This window comes from Sorex fumeus, unplaced genomic scaffold, assembly GCF_029834395.1.
Source record: "Sorex fumeus unplaced genomic scaffold, SorFum_2.1 ptg000029l, whole genome shotgun sequence".
Taxonomy (NCBI): Eukaryota; Metazoa; Chordata; class Mammalia; order Eulipotyphla; family Soricidae; genus Sorex; species Sorex fumeus.
In genome coordinates this window covers 19,663,775-19,682,550 of record NW_026606086.1, presented here as the reverse complement: position 1 = coordinate 19,682,550, position 18,776 = coordinate 19,663,775, and the positions used below count along the sequence as shown (strand labels likewise).

The 18,776-nt window shown below is 61.2% G+C and overlaps 1 protein-coding gene across 1 annotated transcript; it reads right to left on the bottom strand.

Moving 5' to 3' along the window:
- Positions 1 to 1,675: 1,675 nt before the first annotated feature.
- SLC15A4 (solute carrier family 15 member 4) lies at positions 1,676 to 10,548 on the bottom strand. Its single transcript, XM_056115402.1, has 8 exons — positions 10,032 to 10,548; positions 6,860 to 7,143; positions 5,573 to 5,738; positions 5,413 to 5,490; positions 5,086 to 5,254; positions 3,258 to 3,413; positions 2,695 to 2,853; positions 1,676 to 2,075 (listed from the first exon to the last, which is right to left on the bottom strand). The coding sequence occupies exons 1-8, from the start codon at positions 10,518 to 10,520 to the stop codon at positions 1,924 to 1,926; spliced, it is 1,653 nt and encodes a 550-aa protein (XP_055971377.1). The 5' UTR covers positions 10,521 to 10,548; the 3' UTR covers positions 1,676 to 1,923.
- Between the last annotated feature and the right edge of the window lie 8,228 nt (positions 10,549 to 18,776).

The window sequence follows — 18,776 nt, the reverse complement described above, 5'->3', positions numbered from 1 at the left end:
GATCAGGCTGCAAGGTGGAGATAGACAGATGGACGGGGAGCAGGTCAGCGGGCGGGAGTGGCTGATGGTGGAGGGGAGACGGTGGCAGATGGGTGACAAGACCAGGAGATACCCTACTGCAGAGGCGACTGCAGACACCTAAGGGAGAGATTCACACTCACACTATGAAACACCACACACACACACGTACATACTCAAACACACAATCTCATGCACAGACACGTAATCACACACACACACACACACTGGCTGTTCTCTGAGTCATGTCCTCCCTGGGGAGAGCCCTGGACGCTGAGCAGCAGTGTCCTCCATCCCCCCCACCCCCCGTGGACAGCACTGCTCCCTCATGTGGCCATGCGCACTTTGGAGGGCACACGGGCTGCCCCAGGCACCAAGGCGCGACACCCCCAGAGCTGCCCGTCCCTGCCTAGTAGCGCTTGCCCGAGGCTCTCCGCCTCACCTCTGTTCTGGGGGCCCCACGGCGCCGGGAGGGAGGGGTCACTGGAGGCGCAGGCGGGGTTCGCAGGGGCTGGGGGGGGGGCCTGCCCTTGTGGCTGCTCGGTCCTTCTGGGATGAGGTCAGTCCCCACAGCTGCTGTCCATGCGCAAGCAAGGGGCAGGGCCTGAGCTGCCACACCCTGGGCTGCAGACAAGGCCGGGCTTTATCCACCAAGATGGCAGCTGCCACGCAGGGCCCGGAGCTGACAACCTGTGCGAAGGGTGTGGCCCCGCCCTCTCCCGCTCCCCAGAGGCCCAGACGTCGCTGCAGGGAGTTGCCCGCACAGCGCAGCCCAGGACCCGAGACCGTCCAGGCTCGGCTAAGCCCTGCGGCGTGTCCTGCACTGATGCTAGGGTCCAGCGGCCCCTGTCCAGGCTGGGCCTTGGCACCCGACAGGCACGGGAGGGGGGAGGCCCCTCCCCTCGAAGAAGCTTCTGAGCAGCAGGTTCGGGAATCCCTCGGCCAGCATGTAGCCTGCAGTCCCCTCCACAGCCACCAGAGGGCAGGGCGCGGGGAGGGAAGGAGGAGGCGCCTCTGCCCTCCGCCTGGCCCAGGCGCAGACATCCAGCACCTGGGCCCAAGGGACGAGGGGACGGCAAGAGTCTGAACACACGTGCCAGCACCCTGGACCTGGACTCACCACTGGGCAGCATCCGTGTCTAATGCCCTTCATGGCACCGTGGGCGTGGCCAGGGGGTGGCCCCACACTGCTGGACAGCCAAGGGCCACAGCCCCCGGGACTCGGGAGGGCATTTCTGAGCCCTGCAGAAGGGGCCAGCTTGAGGTGGCAGTGGGCCGTGCAATCAGCCGACACGGACAGTGATTTCCATTCAGCGAAGCCTGTTTAAAGTTACTTCCTGCCCCTCTCTAGGAGGGGCCGGGCCTGCCTCGCTCTCGACGTTCATGCCATGCTTCTGGAAGTTGCCCAGCCTGGCCAACCGGGCTTGTGGTCACAGCAGACAGTGCTGGGCTGGCGGTTCGGGGGACCCGTCCCTACTCTCAGGGCGAGTCCTGACCACTCGCCGGGACAGGCCCACCCGGACCCCACACACAGGGCAGCTAGCTGGCGGCCAGGAGTGAGCGCCAAGAGTGAGTGACTGATGGACAACCAGTTGGAGGCAGCATCTGAAGCCTTTATACAGTCATTGCCACGCCTGGCGACAGAGCCATGTCCGGGGTTGGCCCTGCGCAGGCTCACGCAACTCCGAGGGTCCCCCCACACCTCCAGTCTCGGCCTTATCCAAGGCCCCCATAGCAGCCGGGCGGGCTGCCAAGGCCTGAGCTGTCCATGGGGCTCGGGCACAGTCACAGCAGGGGCGGGGTCAGTGCTGCTAGCGTGGTCGTGAGCCCTGGACTCCCCCAGGCCCCGGGTGCACCCACTGACCCCACTGCAGGGGCAGCAACACAGTCCAGCGGGGTCACGGCTCAGGCCCTCCTGCTGCCCGGCGTCCCCGCAGCCACCTGCGCTTGCTGGCGGTCATGCCTTACGGAGACGATGAGGAAGAGCACGAGGGTGGCCCCCTGGATGGCCGCCAGGAGGAAGAAGTAATAGTCCAGGTGGCACCCATTGATGTTCCCTGGGGAGGAAATGCCATGAGCACGGTCCGCAGCCTCACACCCAGGGTCAGCACAGGCTCAGTGCTTGTCTGGGAGGGTCAGTGCGTGTCCTGGAGGGACAGTACATGTCCGAGAGAGTCAGTGCATGTCCTGGAGGGTCAGTGCGTGTCCTGGAGGGCCACTGTGTGTCCAGGAGGGTCAGTGTGTGTCTAGGAGAGTCAGTACATTCCCCGGGAGAGTCAGTGCGTGTCTGGAAGGGTCCGTTGTGTCTAGGAGGGTCAGTGCGTGACTGGGAGGGTTAATGTGTGTTCATGAGGGTCAGTGTGTTCTCCAGGAGGGTCACTGTGTGTCCAGGAAGGTCAGTGCATTTCCTGGAGTCAGTTTTGTCCGAAGGGTCAGTGCGTGCAGAGGGTGTGTCACTCCAACGAGGGCTCCACAATGGTGGCCCGGCTGGTCACAGATGGGGCTGCCACCCGTGTGCACTAGCAGGGAAGGACAGTGATATGAGAGAGGCCTGCGTGGACAAGGGGCAGAGCTGGACGGTTAGTGATCGGGGGAAGGCTGAGCAGGGAAGGGCTGGCTGGGCGGCGGGCACTGTAACTTGCCTGTCACCCGCCCCCTCGGCCACAGCATCCTTACCGAAGTCCGTGTGGTTGCTCATCCAGCCGATGGCCTTGATGGACACCAGCGCCAGCAGGCCAGAGCCCACGAACGAGCCGACGCCCGAGAAGAAGAAGAAGAGGCCCATGACGGCGCTCTGCATGGCCTTGGGCGCGGCTGAGTAGGCGAACTCCAGGCCTGCGAGCACAGAGGGCGGTAAGGGCGCCTGGCAGAACAGGGACACCGCAGCCCATCCTGCACCGGGAACCTCAGCGCCTGGGGTGGGCATCTCAGCCACGTCACTCCCGCCCATCTCAGGGACAGAGGCCGCGGGAGCAAACCCGCCGGGCCCAGGGGCCAGGAACACGGAGCAGGTCCGTGGGCTGCTCCCTGTGGGCAGCCGTGAGACAACCCAGGCCCCAGGAGGCCAGGCCCACTTGCCAGCATGGACATGTCCCCGCCAGGGCCCGGCCGCCAGAAGCCAGCGCTCTCCACTCCAACTGAGTGTGCACTGAAGCCACAGCCTGGGCTAGCACTGGCCCTGTGCCTGCTGACCCCAGGGGGCCGCAGGGGGCTGGCCGGGGCGCCTGCGCCCGCCTCACCTGAGATGCTGGCGAAGATCTCACTGAGACCGATGAGCACGTACTGAGGCACCTGCCACCAGATGGGCAGGTCGGCGGCAAAGTAGACCACGTCCCCGATGGTCTGGTTGACGCTCCTCTCCTGCACCAGGGCCAGCCGCTTGCTCTCCAGAACCCCTAGAACAGGAGTGTGGGGGCTGAGGGGGGCGCCCAAAGCCCCAGGCCCGCGCGGGGGCTTGTCTGGCCGTGTGGGGTGAGGGAGGACGTGTCTGACTCGGGGCACGCCCAGACCCCCAGGGGTCAGCAGGCCCCGGGCGGGAGGGCACAAGCGATGCCCTCACTCCGAGACCCCGAGTACGGGGGCATCAGCACAGGCCGGCAGTCACAGCGACAGGGGACAGAGCCCAGGTCCCAGTCTGCAGTCGGGACTCATGGGGGCAGAGAGGACCCCCAGGGAGCCCCCGCTCCTCCGTGCAGACACCCCACTGCCCAGCCTGGGGTTGACTTGGGAGACACGGCCATCCTGAGCGCAGGATGCGACTTGGGGCCCTCGGGGAGGGGGAGGCTCAGCGCACACACGGCCTGTGAGGAACCAACAAGCTAACCCCCATGTGGTTCCCAGGTCCCACCCAAGAAGCCTGACTCGGGAGTCCCACCGGAGACACCAAGCGGAGACAAGACACCGCTCAGCAGGTCAGCGCGTGGGCCCGGGCTCCTGGGCCAGGGGCATTCCCTGTTCCCACATCCAGGGGGCCTCCTGTTCTCTTCCTTTCATTCCTGTTCTGTGCTTGGGGCACACCCTGGGGTGCAGGGAGAGGAGCGCGATTCTCAGGAGCCCTGTCCCCTCGAACACCTCAGCCCCAGACTCCCCTGACACCTAAGAGTCTCAATGCTCACCGAGAACCCCGTGAAGGAGCACAGCACTGTGTCCCAGGCCTGTGATGAGGGTCTGTGGTGGGCCTGTGTCCCCGCGTGTCACCAAGGGCACCAGTGGGGGCAGAAGCAGCATGCGAGCCGCCCTTCCTGGGGGCTTGGGGAGAGCCGGTGCCACCCCCTCCCTTCCTAGCAATCAGCACTAACAAGACTTCCTGCCAGTTCATTCGCTTTCATTTCCCCGTGCCCTGGATTGTGGAGAAACTGAACTACAAGGCCAGCACACGGGGGTGACTTCACTCCAACACGACCCCACTTTAATTATCTGTTTGATCAAGAGAAAATGCAACGTCTTCTAGAATGTCCCTGCATCTGGGCCTGGGTCCCTGACCCCTGGGGACACATCCTTTGACTCTATTAAGTCCCATATCAATATGTTCGCTCTGGCACTAGATGAGGGCGGCTGCAAGCATTGTTGGAGAATATTAAATTCCATCTCGGTGGTGCTTAATGTGAAATTCCTCATAACGGGGGTGATGCACAGTTGATCTGGGAGTATCGGCCCTGCTTTCCTCTTTACGTGAACTAAGCTATTTTACGGTCCAGTAATTCGCAAGTATTAATGAAGCAAAAACTCTGAAGCCAGTTGAGCAAGTCTGGAGCGTCTCTGCTTGACCAGGAAGACACTGGAACTCCCCCTCAGCATCTCAGCGCCCACCGGCCAGAGTCGACCCCGAGGCCGGAGCCCCCTGGCCCAATCACCAGGGACCAAGGCCGACGTGCATCTGACTCGTGACAAACCTGCCACATGGCAACCAACAGCTGCCAAGGCCTGTCCTTTCCCAGGGGAGAACAAGTCCCCTTGGGTTCGGTCTCAGGCTCGAGGTCGCGGGCACACCCATGCGACAAAGGACAGAGCCTCGGAGAGCCGGGTCCAGGAGGCCAGCGTGGGGCCAGCGGCTGCGCAGACCCCTACCTGCAGCGAAGGCCGAGCACATCACAAAGAACATGCCCACGGCGATTCTCTTCAGGGACGACGGGAGGAGGCCATGCCGCCTCAGAACCGGGTCGACCACCTTGTCCTTGAGTGGGATCAGGAGGAGGATGAGCACAGCGTCGAACAGGGTGAGCCAGGCCGCCGGGAACTGCGGGAGAGCGCAGGGCACGTCACAGCCTGCCTGCGAGCACCAGGGCACGCAAACAGGCCAGAGCGAGCCACCGACCCCGGCTGGACCCCCAGACACCCGGGAGTGAGCCCTGAGCAGTCAGGAGGGGCCCCCGGCCCAGCACGTGCGGCTCTCACCGTGTGGGGGGTGGCGGTGAAGCTGGAGATCTCGGGGATCCTGAGGTGCAGACTCTGCAGGACATAGGTGGTCTGCATCTGCGAGAGAGCCGAGGTCAGGCCACGCCCGGCCCCGGGACAGGCTGCCCACGTGGAGCCGGCAGGGCCCGCGGCCCCTCACCTGGAAGTAGACCATCCAGTAGGGGATGAGCGCCAGGAGCACGGGCACGGTGCTGAGCAGGCCCCGCACGGCGTCCACCCGGGCCTCGCTGAGCCCTCCGCGGGGCAGCTTACAGGAATCAAACAGACTGTGTTTAGAGCGTGCCTCAAAGGCTCCAACGCTTTCACTTGGGGAAATAAAATGAAGCAATTAGTTTGCCTCCCACCCCCAGAAACCAATTACTTGGCAACCAATTAAGTTTGGGAGCAGGAAAGCTGCGGGCCAGGCTGGACCCCTTTAACGTGGCTCTAGCGCCGACTGACCACCACGGGCAGCTCCCGGGCCCTGAGTGGGGCCTAGACGGGCTCCAAGGACCCAGCCCTCCACACTGAATCACGCTGTGCGAAGTACTCATGGGAGGTGGGAGGCTGCGGTGGCCCAGCCAGACCCTCACTGCCCGCACAGGGCCGCCCAGGAGGCCTGGGGCTTTCAAGTTTGAGTTCAGCAACTTCCCAACTACCTGTCGGGAGACAGAATGCTGTTCCCTGTGCCCTGGGGGACCCCACGGTGGGGAGCCTGACCTGATCAGGGTCTGAGCCTGCAGAAGGCCAGTTCGCCAGCAGGACCCGTGGGGGTTGTGCCCCAGGAAGGCCTTCCTAGGCCCAGATACCCAAGGGGCCCCCTCGGCCCTGGGGCTTCTCTGCACCCTGCTCCGGCCTACACCCAGGAAGGCTCATCCTTTCCCCACGACCACCTCCCAGCCCTCCTGACACGGGACTTCCCAGGGCCCAGGGCCAGCACAACCCCACCGACGGGCTGTCTCTGCTCAGGCAGGGATGTCCCCAGCCAGTGGGGCCAGCCCCGCCCCCTCAAGGACAGACCACACCCCGTGAGGGGCCCTCTGCACAGCACAACCCCCACAGCACAGTGCACCCTCCCCCACAACGCACACACAGAGCTCACACCCACACAGCTCACACCCACAGCTCACACCTGCACAGCAGTCACACAGAGCTCAGACCCAGTCACACACAAAGAGCTCATACCCACACAGCTCACACCCAGTCACACACACAGCTCACACCCGCACAGCAGTCACACACAGCTCACACCCACATTAGCTCACACCCGCACAGCAGTCACACCCAGAGCTCACACCCCCACACACAGCAATCATACCCACACAGCTCAGAGTCACACCCCACAGTTACATATACATACACAGCTCACACCCATACACACAGTACAGTCACCCCCCCGCCACACGGCACAACCCCCCACTGGGCGCAGACCCCCGGCTGGGCGCACCTGGGCTCCCGGGCGGGCGCGGGGCGGCAGGCACTGGCCAGCGCGCGGAAGACGTCGGAGAAGGCGCTGCCGTCGGGGGGCTTGCTCACGAAGCAGCTCTGGCCGCCCAGGAAGACCAGGAAGGCGGCGCCCACGCAGGCCGTGGGGATGGCGAAGCCCGGCAGGAAGCCCACGTTCTGCTGCACGTAGGCCACGCCGCCCAGGGACAGCAGCGCGCCCAGGTTGATGCTCCAGTAGAACCAGTTGAAGAACCTCCTCGTGGCTTCGGGGCCGCGGTCTCGCACCTGCAGGCACAGGCACGGTGAGGAGAGCGGAGGGTGCCGGGAGCTCGCCCGTGCCCACCCGTGCCCCCCGCTGGCCGATTCCGAGACGTCTGACGGTGGCGCTGGGCCGGGCACAGGCCGAGAAGCTTCCGGGCTCCAGGTCACCCTCGGGTAACGCGTCGCCCCAAGGCTGGAGGTCTCAGCTCCGGCCAGACGTCCGACAGGCGGGTCTCACGCGACGCACCAATCACCGTGCAGAGACAGGGTGGGGTGGGGGACGTCTCACGGGGCAACGAGCCAATCACCGTGCAGACGGCCTCATGGGCCAATGTACCAATCACCGTGCAGAGACCGAGGGGGGGGGGCTCCCAGGGCAATGAGCCAATCACCGTGCAGCGACAGGTTCCCACGAGGCCAACGAGCCAATCACCGTCCAGAGACAGGTTCCCACGAGGCCAATGAGCCAATCACCGTGCAAAGACAGGTTCTCACGAGGCCAATGAGCCAATCACCGGTCAAAGACAGGGTCTCACGCCGCCAATTAGTCAATAACCTTGCAGATAGGTTGCCGAAGCGCTAATCACCGCAACAGACAAGTTCTCATGGGCCGACGAGCCAATCACTGCGCAGAGACAGGTCCTCCTGGGGCCAACACACCAATCACTGTGCAGACGAGGTCACACGGTGCCAACGAACCAATCACCGTGCAGAGTCGTGAGCACTTTCCCAGCGGTCACGCATGCTGTTGGGCTTCTACTCCAAAAGTTAAAGGCGTTTTCACAGGCGTGATTTCACAAGAGCATGTGCTGGTTCTCTAAAACGGACTCAAGAATATTCGTGCCACCGAGACAGAGCAAAGGGAAAGGTGAAGTTGCGGGTGTGGCTGGTTTCAGTGTGAGGACCACCCTCTGCACTATCCCACGCCACAAAGAAAAGAAAAACCTCCAAGGACAGGCAGCTGGCTCCCTAGAACTACTCCAGAACCCTCTGGAGGCCCCAGATAACCACAGAGCCAGCTCTGCTGCTACCAAACGGGAAGGGAAGCTGGTTCCTATAAACAGCAGGTCACATGCTCCGTGCAGGCCCCACCCAGGCCGACTAGGCTCCCCACAGCAGCTGTGGGCCACCGACTCCTCGTGCCCAGCCAGCCACCTGCTGAGGAAACAAGCTGTCCTGCGATGGGGCCAGACCCCACCGGCAGCCAGAGAGGACGAGTCCAACAACTGGTCCAGGAAAATGCCTCAAAATACACATCCGTCACTGCCCTTCCTCCCACTGCCACGGACCAGCCGGAAAGCAAGCTCTTGGTCACAATCTCAAACACAGAATCCATGCACAAAGGGAGTGAGTGTGTGAGTGTGAGTGTGTGTGACTTCAAACATGGAATCCACCCATCTAGGGTGGCTATGCGTGGGGAACGACCCCGCGCCTCAGATGTGCACTGCATAGTGTGTGGTCTAGCTCTGTGGAATCTGGGAAGGGAAAGCAGTGTCCACACTGCACATCCTCACCCAGTCAGCAACATGCCCGCCTTCCAACGTTGGTTGGCATAGCCTCAGCCCCCAGCGCATTCGGGCCACAACTGGTCACCCACACTTCCACCCTCAGCACCTAGTCAATGCTCCACTGCATAGGCAGGCTGAAACATAGGCCCACGCATGCGGGAAACCCTTCAGGCCGGCCTGACCCTGCAAGAGTTCTTGGGCTCTCTAAGGGCCGCAGCACTGCACACACAGGCAGCTGCCAGTGTCCCATGTGGTCTCTGCTGTGTGGCCTGTGGGCAGGCCACGTTCCAGGACTCCCAAGGCACATCCCCACCCACAACACAGGTGGGCATCGCCAGAGACACCTCTGACTCTGCAGTTCACTTATGATGGTTGTACTTAGAAACCTCTACTGCCACCCCCTCAGTTATGTGACTCCATAGGAGGTCAGAGAGCAAGGAGTTAGGGTTAGACAGATGGGTGAGCCCAGCAGGGAGTGCAGGTTGGCACACAGGAAGCACTGATTCAATCCCAGCGCTGCAGTCCTGAGTCCTGCCAAGAGCAACACCCATGGGATATGGGTCCCCCTAAAGGACCTGGCCCAAGCCAGCCCCCACATCCTTCCTCTAAAGCACAGAGATCCAGAGGCGGGATGGCAGCTCAGGGCAATGGGGCACTTTCTGGCTACTTGTGTTAAGAAGAGGCAGTTTTCCAGTTTCCCGGGAGGGCTCCGGATGGTTGCCCTGAAAGGAGGAGTCCGCAGAGGCGCTTCCACCCTAGGTGTCTGGGTGACAGCAGCTGATGCCCCACATGGGATTGGGGTGCCAGGATGCAGGCTTGGCAAAGGCCAGGGTCCTCGTGACCCAGGTCTGCAGGGATCAGGTGAGCAGAGGCCGGAGTCCCCTCCCGTGAGGCACAGGCCAGACCAGACATGAGCAGAACCAGGCGCTTAGTCACACGGCAGGAAGAAGCTCTGCTGTGACTCGGTCTTCTCGGCCGGGCTCGTTGGACCAGCCTGGGGACATGCAGGGAAGTGACCACGGACAGACACGGCAGCGGCGACGGCCACGCAGTCCCAGGCAGTGAGTCCCCAATTCAGCTTCTGCTAAGCTGCTTCACTCACCGCCACGCGCTGGAGGTCCAGAAGCTCAGGGGTGCGGGGGACCGAGGGGTCCCGAGTCCCCCCCAACACCCTCACTCCGCATCACTGTCCCCAGACTCCACCAGCAGCCCGCCCCGCGCCCTCTTCCACGCCAAGACGTGCATCTCGGGAGGGCAGGGCGGCCGCTGGCTCTGCTGGGAACCGGGGTCCGCCGGGGCGCGCAGTCCCGGCCCCGGGCCCGCTCCCGGCGCCCCTCCCGGCCAGCGCGGGGTCCGCTAAGTCGACGGGCGCCCCCGAAACGGGAAACGGCCAGCCCCGCTCACCTGGTCGGCGCCGAAGGGCGTGATGTTGGCCTTGACAGTGCCCACGCCCAGCCCCGCCAGCACGAGCCCGGCCAGCGCGGCGGGCGCGCAGTAGCGCGCGGCGGGGTCGGGCCCCGGGTCCCCGCAGAGCGCGGCGCGCGTCCCGGGCGCGGCCAGCAGCGGCAGGGCCAGCATGCCCAGCAGGTAGAGCGCCAGCCCCAGCAGGATGGCGCGCGCGCGGCCCAGCACGGCGTCGGCGCACCAGCCGCCCAGCGGCGCCACCAGGTAGCCGAGGCCCTGGAAGAGCAGCAGCGCCTGGCTGGCCTGCGCGCCCTCCCAGCCGAGCGGCGCGCCGTTCAGGAACAGCACCAGGCTAGCCGTGATGCCGTAGAAGGCGGCGCGCTCCAGCAGCTCGCACAGCAGCACGGCGGCGCACGCCCCGCGCCGGCCAGCCAGCAGCGCCCGCCGCCCGCCCAGCAGCGGGGCGCGCTCGGCCTCCTCGGCCGCCATCAGCGCCGCCCGCGCCTCTCGCGAGACCCGCCCCCGCCGCGCCGCCCGCGCCTCTCGCGAGACCGCCCCGCGGCTGTGCCATTGGCCGCTCGCGGGACCGCTCCCGCCCCTCGGCCGTGCCATTGGCCTTTCCGGAGACCGCGTCCCGCCCCCCCCCCCCGCCCCGCCCCTCGGCCAGACCATTGGCTCTTCTGAGACAGCGCAGTCTCCCGGCCCGCCCCTCAGCAGTGCCATTGGCCTCTCAGGAGACCGCTCCCGCCCCTCGGCCGTGCCATTGGCCTCTCAGGAGGTCGCCCCCCCCCCCCCGCATCCCGGCCCGCCCCTCAGACGTGCCATTGGCCTCTCAGGCGACCGCTCCCGCCCCTCGGCCGTGCCATTGGTCTCGTAGAAGACCGCCCCCGCCCTTCGGTCGTGCCATTGGCCTCGTAGGAGACCGCCCCCGCCTCCTGGCCCGCCCCTCGGCCGTGCCATTGGCCTCTCAGGCGACCGCTCCCGCCCCTCGGTCACCCCATTGGCCGCTCGCGAGACTTCTCCCGCCTCCCAGCCCGCCCCTGGGCCATGCCATTGGTCTCTCGACGCGCGGCACGCCGGGACTTCCGGGCATCCCGGAAGTGGTCGCTTCCCAAGTCTTTCCCTGCACGGGCGCTCGGCTGGTGCCAGGGCTCGGGCACCGCTGCTCCCCGTGACCGGGCGCCCTGCGGAGCCCGACCCACCCTGGGAGAGACCGGGACCCCCCGAGGGAGCCCGGCTGTCGGCGGGACCCTGAGCGCCGGCCCAAACAAGCCAGAGGGGCCCCGTGGAGGCCCCGCCGGGGCAGCCGCCGGGACGGAGTGGCCGCTGGAGGATGCTCATCGGGCCGTGGCATGGGCGCCGTGCGCGGGGGCCGCCTCGTAAAGGCGCCGGGGGAGAGCGCCGGGGCGCAGGGCGTGGGTGTCGCTCTGGAAACGCGACCGCCCGGCCGGTGGGACCTGTGGCACGAGGGTGGGGCCCACGACTCCCCGGGCGTGCACCTTCGGAAGGGCAGCAACCCCCTCTGTTGAGCAGGGAGCCCACGGTCCCCGGGAGGGTCCCAGACCGCGTGTCCGGAGGCTCCGCCCCCCGCAGGCCTGGCCGTGAGTGCTCGCAGGTCAGAGAAACAATTCCCAGAAGGGCTGTGGGCACAGCAAGCATCCCTGGCACACCTGGACACCTGTGGGCCAGAGCATGGAGCTTTCAGGCCCATGCAGCTGGGTTGAGCCCCTGAGAGGGAGTTCTGGGACCCCCTGAGACCTCACAGCACCCTTGAAAAAGAAGAACAAGCGAAGCGCGAACTCCAGCGAGAGCCACCAGGGCAGAGAATGCCGTCCCCAAAGTGTCTTGTGGGGTTCAGCACACAAGGGTAGAGAATACTGTCCCCAAAAGACCGTGCCCCCCGGGGCCCAGGTTCGCGGAGGGCGAGGCTGCGCACACTGTCCCGCTCACTGTAGAGCTTCCAGAAGACACAGTGATGGAAAGGGCGAGGGAACAAGGGTCCGAGGATCCCGGGCTCTCTTTCCATTCCCTGCTTCTCTGTTTCCAGGCCCTGCGGCTGGCATTACCTGGCCACAGGCACTGCCTAGGGTTCCTCAGACTCCTGGGCCTGGGCTGGGCGATGCTCCTCCCGGACCCCAGCGACTGGGCGTCCACTTACCAAACCCGCCCTGAGCGGGCTTGTGGCCGTGGCTTCTGCTTTTTCGGGGTCTCAGTTCCCCTGAAGGGCCCCAGTGGGCCCAGCTCCTGTGTGTTTCGGGCCCTGATGTAGGTGCTAAGCTGGGTCAGAGTCAGGCGAGGGCTCCTGACACCCCCAGCTGGGCAGCCGAGTCCAAAAGTCCCCACTGAGCCCTATGTGGCTGCAGCCATGCAGGAGGGACATGTTAGCTGAGGTCCAGCCTACCGCCCAAACCCTGCCACCTCTACCCACTCCCTGCCTGGGCGACCTTGCACGGTGGGGAGGCGTGGTTTGGTTTGGCTCCTTCCAGCAGGCCTCCTACTGTACCCTTAAGTACCGAGGCCTGGCTGGATTTTTCTGTGTTTAAAAAACCCAGGGCCAGGGGCTGGAGAGATAGCACAGTGGGTAGGGCGTTTGCCTTACATTCCTGACCTGGGTTTGATTCCCAGCATCCCACAGGGTCCTCCAAGCACCACCAGGAGTAATTCCTGTACATCGCCTGGTGTGACCCAAAAAGAAAACCAGGGCCAGGTGCCACCGCACGAGCCCACGGTCAATATCCGGTACTCTGCCCACCCCCACCCTGAAATCCCCAGCACAACTATCCAATATGGGCACCAGCAGCAGACACCTGATGTGGGCGGGAGGGGCAGGGAAGGAAAAAGCAGCCTCGGGGCACCTGACCACTTGGGGTCATGCCAAGGAACCCGCCCCAGGCTATGCGTCCTGACCTCCCCTGCCAGGGGCACTGCAGAGGACAGTGTCCAGCCGGGAGAAGAGACTGCAGCTCTGGGGCCAACTTTGGTTGCAGCAGAGGTGGAGAATCCAGAAAGAGGGAGCAGTAGAGAGAAACCGCCAGGAGACAACTACGCCTGAGGCTTATTTGTATGGCCGATAAGGCTTGCTGTTAAACTGGGAGAAATATTTGACACGTTTGCCAGCCAGTGGCCTTCCTGATAAAGGGCTAACACCTGGACAGGCAGGCCCTGAGGCCAGAGAGGCAGCTGACCTAGGCTGACCCAGTCGGCTGCACTGTTCTGACAATGAGCCCTAGCCAGGGCACCTGCACGGACACGCGACTTAATTAGCCCAAGCAAAGCTAATCCACTTCTTACTCAGGAATACCCAAGTGACTTAGGCAGATAGAGAAGGTCTCATCTCTCAATGAATTCCCTGGGAAATAATGATATCAACAGCCCTTCATTTGCGAATACTCTCCAGCACAGCGGTAGGGCGTTTGCCTTGCACGCAGCCAACATGGCCGACCCGAGTTCGGTTCCTCTGCCCCTCTCGGAGAGCCCGGCAAGCACTGAGAGTATCTCGCCCACACGGCAGAGCCTGGCAAGCTCCCCGTGACGTATTCGATATGCCAAACACAGTAACAACAAAGTCTCCAATGGAGACGTTACTGGGCCCGCTCGAGGGAGGGCCTTTACTTTACTTTTACTTTTACAGAATACAGGAAGTAAGGCCTGATGAGACTTTCACCTGGCGGGCTGCAGACCCCCAGCAGAAACAAAAGGCCAGGAAAGGAGTTTGACAGAAGTCTATCAGCACTCCCAGCCCCACCCGCCTTGGCAAGCTCCCTAGCAACCGGCTTTGACCTAGGTAGAAGCCAATCCAATCTCCCCATGGGAGGCAGGTTGGAAAACCTATAAAACCCACCTAAAGCTACCTTGAACGAAGGAAGGGCTTGGGCTGCTTGGGACCACATCGCCCGCATCTCCCCCCTTGAGACGTGGACTTTCACGCTTTCCTGTCTAACTCTGGGGTGTGTGTGTTGGGGGGGAGGGGTCTCTCTGCCCTCCAAGAAGCCCGCGTTCTCTTCTCTTGAGCACGTTAATCTCCACACTCCCACTTTCTCTCCCTCCTCCCCTTCAAAACCTCCAAATAAAATCTGTTTTTACTTTCAGGAGTAGACAAGTAGAAATTCTTTTTTTGCCCGACAAGACAAGAACCCTGTAATCCTGGGTCCCGGGTGGCAGAGGCAGGTAAGGAGAAAGTGACCGTTTCTCTATTCTGTGCCACACAGAAGCCACCCGTGGGGTCCCCCAGCATCACAGGGATGATCTGTGCCTGCTCTCTGCTCGGGCGCACGTCCGTGGTGGTCTCTACTCTGGTGGTCTGCATGCCCGTGGTCTCAACTCTGGTGGGTGCATGCCTGTGGCCTGTAGGCAGGTAGCCAGGGAAAGGCCCTTGGCAATAAAATTTAGGTCAACAAAGCTTCTGTGAAGGAAAATCCTAAGACTGATCCACCCTGTGGATACAGAAAACAGACCTGATGAGACCTTCAGCCGACCCTGGGGAGAATGGACCCCTCCCCACAAAGTTTCTTAAACCCTGGGACCTCTCCCTTAATCTAATTAAAATGTGATCCAGCCCCGAGAAGACTCCAGAACTTCCGGATCAAGACAACCCGAGAAAAGGGGGCTGGATTGATAGCACAGTGGGTAGGGCGTTTGCCTTGCACCTGGCCTGACCCGGGTTCAATTCCCTGCATCCCATATGGTCCCCTGAGCACGGCCAGGAGTAATTCCTGAGTGCATGAGCCAGGAGTAATCCCTGTGCATCGCTGGGTGTGGCCCAAAATGCAAAAAACAACAACAACAACAAAAAGAGAAGAGCCTATAAAAGACACCTTGAACAAAGGAAGGGCCGGCATATTGAGCCCAGCGTACTGCTTGTGCCCACGTGGCCGAGCACACTCGGTGCCTGAGCACATGTGTCGCCCACATCTCCCCTCTTGAGATCTGTGCTTTTACGCTGTCCCATCTAATGCTGGCGTATGTGTAGGGGCTCTCTTCACCGTTGAAGGAGCCCACGTTCTCTCTTGAGTGTTGCTCTCTCTAGTTCTCCATTCTCTCCCACTTTTCTCTTCCTCCTTCCCTTCAAAATTCATCCAAATAAAATGTGTTTACTTCACTGCTTGTCTACTCCTGAAATTCTTTTCTGTGAGCAAGACAAGAACCCAGTAATCCTGGGTCCCGGGTAGCAGAGGCAGATTGGGGGAAAGTGACAATCTTTCTCCTCAATTGTGAGCCACCTGTGGGGTATACTGACATCACTCCTTTCTGCGGGAAGCTTGCGCATCGTGGGCTCTGCCGTCACAAACCCACCTGCTCAGCAGACAGTGACGGGGCAAGCAGGAGACCCAGGAAGAGGCCTGAGCACAGGAGTGGGGCTCCCTAGGGAAGTGTTGATGCCTCACCGTGTTCCTTCTGTGGGTTCACAAAGTAAAACGTGGGGGTGGGGGGGCCGCTGCTATGAAGAGTGTGCGTTCAGTAGGTCTGAGCCATCACCCCACCTCCCCAGGCCTCCCCAACAGAGAGACCAGGAGACCAGGGACCACAGATTGATGGTGAAAATGGCCCGTTTACATGCAGAACTTCTAGCATACTTCAGGAACATCTGAGGGGGCTTGAGGTAAGGACATAGTGTGATTGATCATTTACATAAATAAGACATCTGGACGTTTACGTAGATCATTTGCATAGATAAAGTGTATGAAATTCTCTTTTGGGAGAGTCTCTCAAGGAGACACTGTCTCCCAGGGACATCTACATTGCTTTTATCTTTCCCTCTAGTTGTATATGTTATCAAAACTTGCAGTTGTTTGGATAAACACAGTGAGAGGTAAAGATCCCAACACTTCCTTCTCTGGGCTCTGAGAGCAAGCAAGGCTTTCATCATAAATCCCAGACTAAGTCCTCAGGCCAGTTCAGCTAGTCCTTTCCCATGGGGGTCCTGTCTCTTAAGTCACAACAGCTTTCTTGCATCAAAATCACGCATTTATGATTTCTAGACTGTTCCATTTTGATGCCGGGGTAGCTCACCACTCGCCCCAGGTCCCTCCCAGTCCCATGGCGGGATCTCCCTTTTGGGGTGTTAGGAACTAGAGCAACTGAAGCCTAAGTCAGGTAATTATGACCAAGTCATTATGCCCAGGAACAGATATATTTCAGAGTCAATCAAGTCCCAAACATTAGGAGCACAGCATTAACAATCTTTCTGTGTTTAACCAAAGAACAATGCTCTAGGGGCTGGAGCAATAGCACAGTGGGTAGGGCATTTGCCTTGCACACAGCTGACCTAGGTTCGATTCCCAGCATCCCACATGGTCCCTCGAGCACCGCCAGGAGTAATTCCTGAGTGCACGAACCAGGAGTAGCATTGCTGCGTGTGACCCAAAAAGCAAAAAAAAAAAAAACATTGCTTTATAGTAAAATATAAAAAGGCTATAGGGGAAATAGAAAAAGCAGGTACCAATACGCAGCACTTCAAATACGAAGCAGTACAAATACAAAGTTCAGGATTACCAGAAAGTTTTGGCTTACAAGTAATCAAGACTGACTTGGAAACTATTACAATAAGAGGTAAAATACAAAGGAAAGGTTAAAGATAGACTTTAACTAAATTAGGGATTTTAGCAAGAGCCTGGTAAGATTCTCTGGGAGGAGGAAAGGGAGCAATTCACTGATGAAAACTAAAGCACTCAGGGTTAATATCCAACACAAAGGAAAGTTTAAAGATAAACTTTAACTAAATTAGGGATGACAAGCTTCTAATTAGCTAAATTAGGGATAACAAGCAAGGGAGGACAAGCTTCTCTGGGAGGAGGAAAAGGGGCAATTCACTGATGATGCCTAAAACACTTAGAGTTAATATCCAACACTTCTCTGTGGAACACTCAGCCATCATAGCCATCTCAGCAGGCCAGCTCCCTAAGACTCCCTAAGGCCAGTCCCTGACCACACTCACGCCCTTTAAAGGGACAGTAGCCATAGCCTGAAGAGAAGTACGTCGGGGACCAGGCCTCTGTCAGGGGTCACACTCTCATCACAATGTCTCTGAACGACTTGGACGAGAAGTGACGGGGAAACCAGGTTAGAGTTCTGCCGGCCACCATCAGCGGCTATACACCAGCAAATGAAGGGACACGGGGGGCTGGAGCAATAGCACAGTGGTAGGGTGTTTGCCTTGCGCGCAGCCAGCCTGGCTGAGCCGGGTTCGATTCCTCCGCCCCCTCAGAGAGTCCGGCAAGCTACCGAGAGTATCTCGCCCGCACGGCAAAGCCTGGCAAGCTACCCGTGACGTATTCGATATGCCAAACACAGTAACAACAAAGTCTCACGATGGAGATGTTACTGGGCCCGCCTCGAGCAAATTGATGAGTAATGGGAGGACAGTGACAGTGACAGGGTGACACAACGGCATGAGCCTGACCCAGGTTCGATCCCTGGCACCACATACGGTCCCTGAGTCCACCAGGAGTGATCCCTGAGAGGTGAGCCAGAGATGCAGATCCTGGATCACCACCAACTGGGGGACCTCCCCCCCAAAAAAAGAGCAAATGGTTTAGGCTCCTGGTGTGTGAAGTGGTGTGAGCAGGCAGCCTGGTATCGGCTCTGCACCGGCTCCCGCACCCGCCCCAGGCTGGTGGTCTGAAGTCTGTTTGTGGTGGGATGGCGCTCAGCACTAGAGCAACAGCTTCACCTGGTCGGGAAAATCAAAATAAACAGACGCTGCTCATGTGCTAACCATGAAGACAGCTTTGGGGCGTCACGCAGTCTCGGGGCTGGGCTCTGGTCCGCGAGCGAGCCAGACGCAGAGCTTCCGTGCTAGAACGCTGCGGAGAGCCTGGCAGCGCGCCCGTGTGCCCGCCTGCGCGTCAGAGCCGGCCTCGCCCACGCTGCCCGGGAACCGCAGGCGGTTCTTGCCAAGAACCAAAGCTCCAGAGTCAAGTCGCTTCTGTCTGTCGGTGGGCGTCCACATCCTCAGCGACGGGCCTGTCACCTCGAGCTCTTGCGTTTAGTCATTTCCAAGCTGCATTAGCAGGAGCCAGAAGAAGGAACTGTAACAGGGCCCGAAACCACGGCCCTGCGTGTCTCCATCATGGGAAAAGCATCCCACGCCCTCCCCCTCTCACCACCGCAGCCTGCGGTCCTCAGCCCTGGGGCGGGCACAGACAGGTGTGACCGCAGATGGCTGGTGGGAGGCAGAGAGTTCAGGAAGAAGTGAGGATGGAGCCTTCCCCTGTGGGGCAAGAACTAACCACCCCCAGCCTCAGAGGAAGTAGAGAAAGTCAGAGCGGAGCTGAGAGAGAAAGCTGACCCTCGAGGCTACTGTTAGCGCCACAGAGCGGTTGGGGGGTGGAGGGGGAGGCCGCATCTCTGCTCGAACCCTGGCCGTAAATATTCCTGCACGATGACACCTTCGCCCGTGTACCTTTGACATCCCCTACTTGGGGGACGAGTCCCTAAAGATTCATCAGCTGAGCCTGTTCACAGTAAGCTTGTCACAGCCCGAGAGCGGAAGCACAGGGTCAGGAAGCGAGGGGCCCCCCAGAGAGCCTGGAGTCTGGACTCTGGAGGGGGACAGTTAATCTGTGCAGTAGCCCTGACGTCTGTTCCAGCAGGGGGACTGGGTTCCCAGGAAGGAAGCCTCACGGCCAAGAGAGCCCAGTCAGCTGCGACTCCCCTTCCGAGCAGGATGTGGTCCCTGCAGCAGAGGGTGAGGTGGGGGCGGGGGCCCGGGACTAGCAGCTCTGCCAATTCTTGGGGAGGTCATAG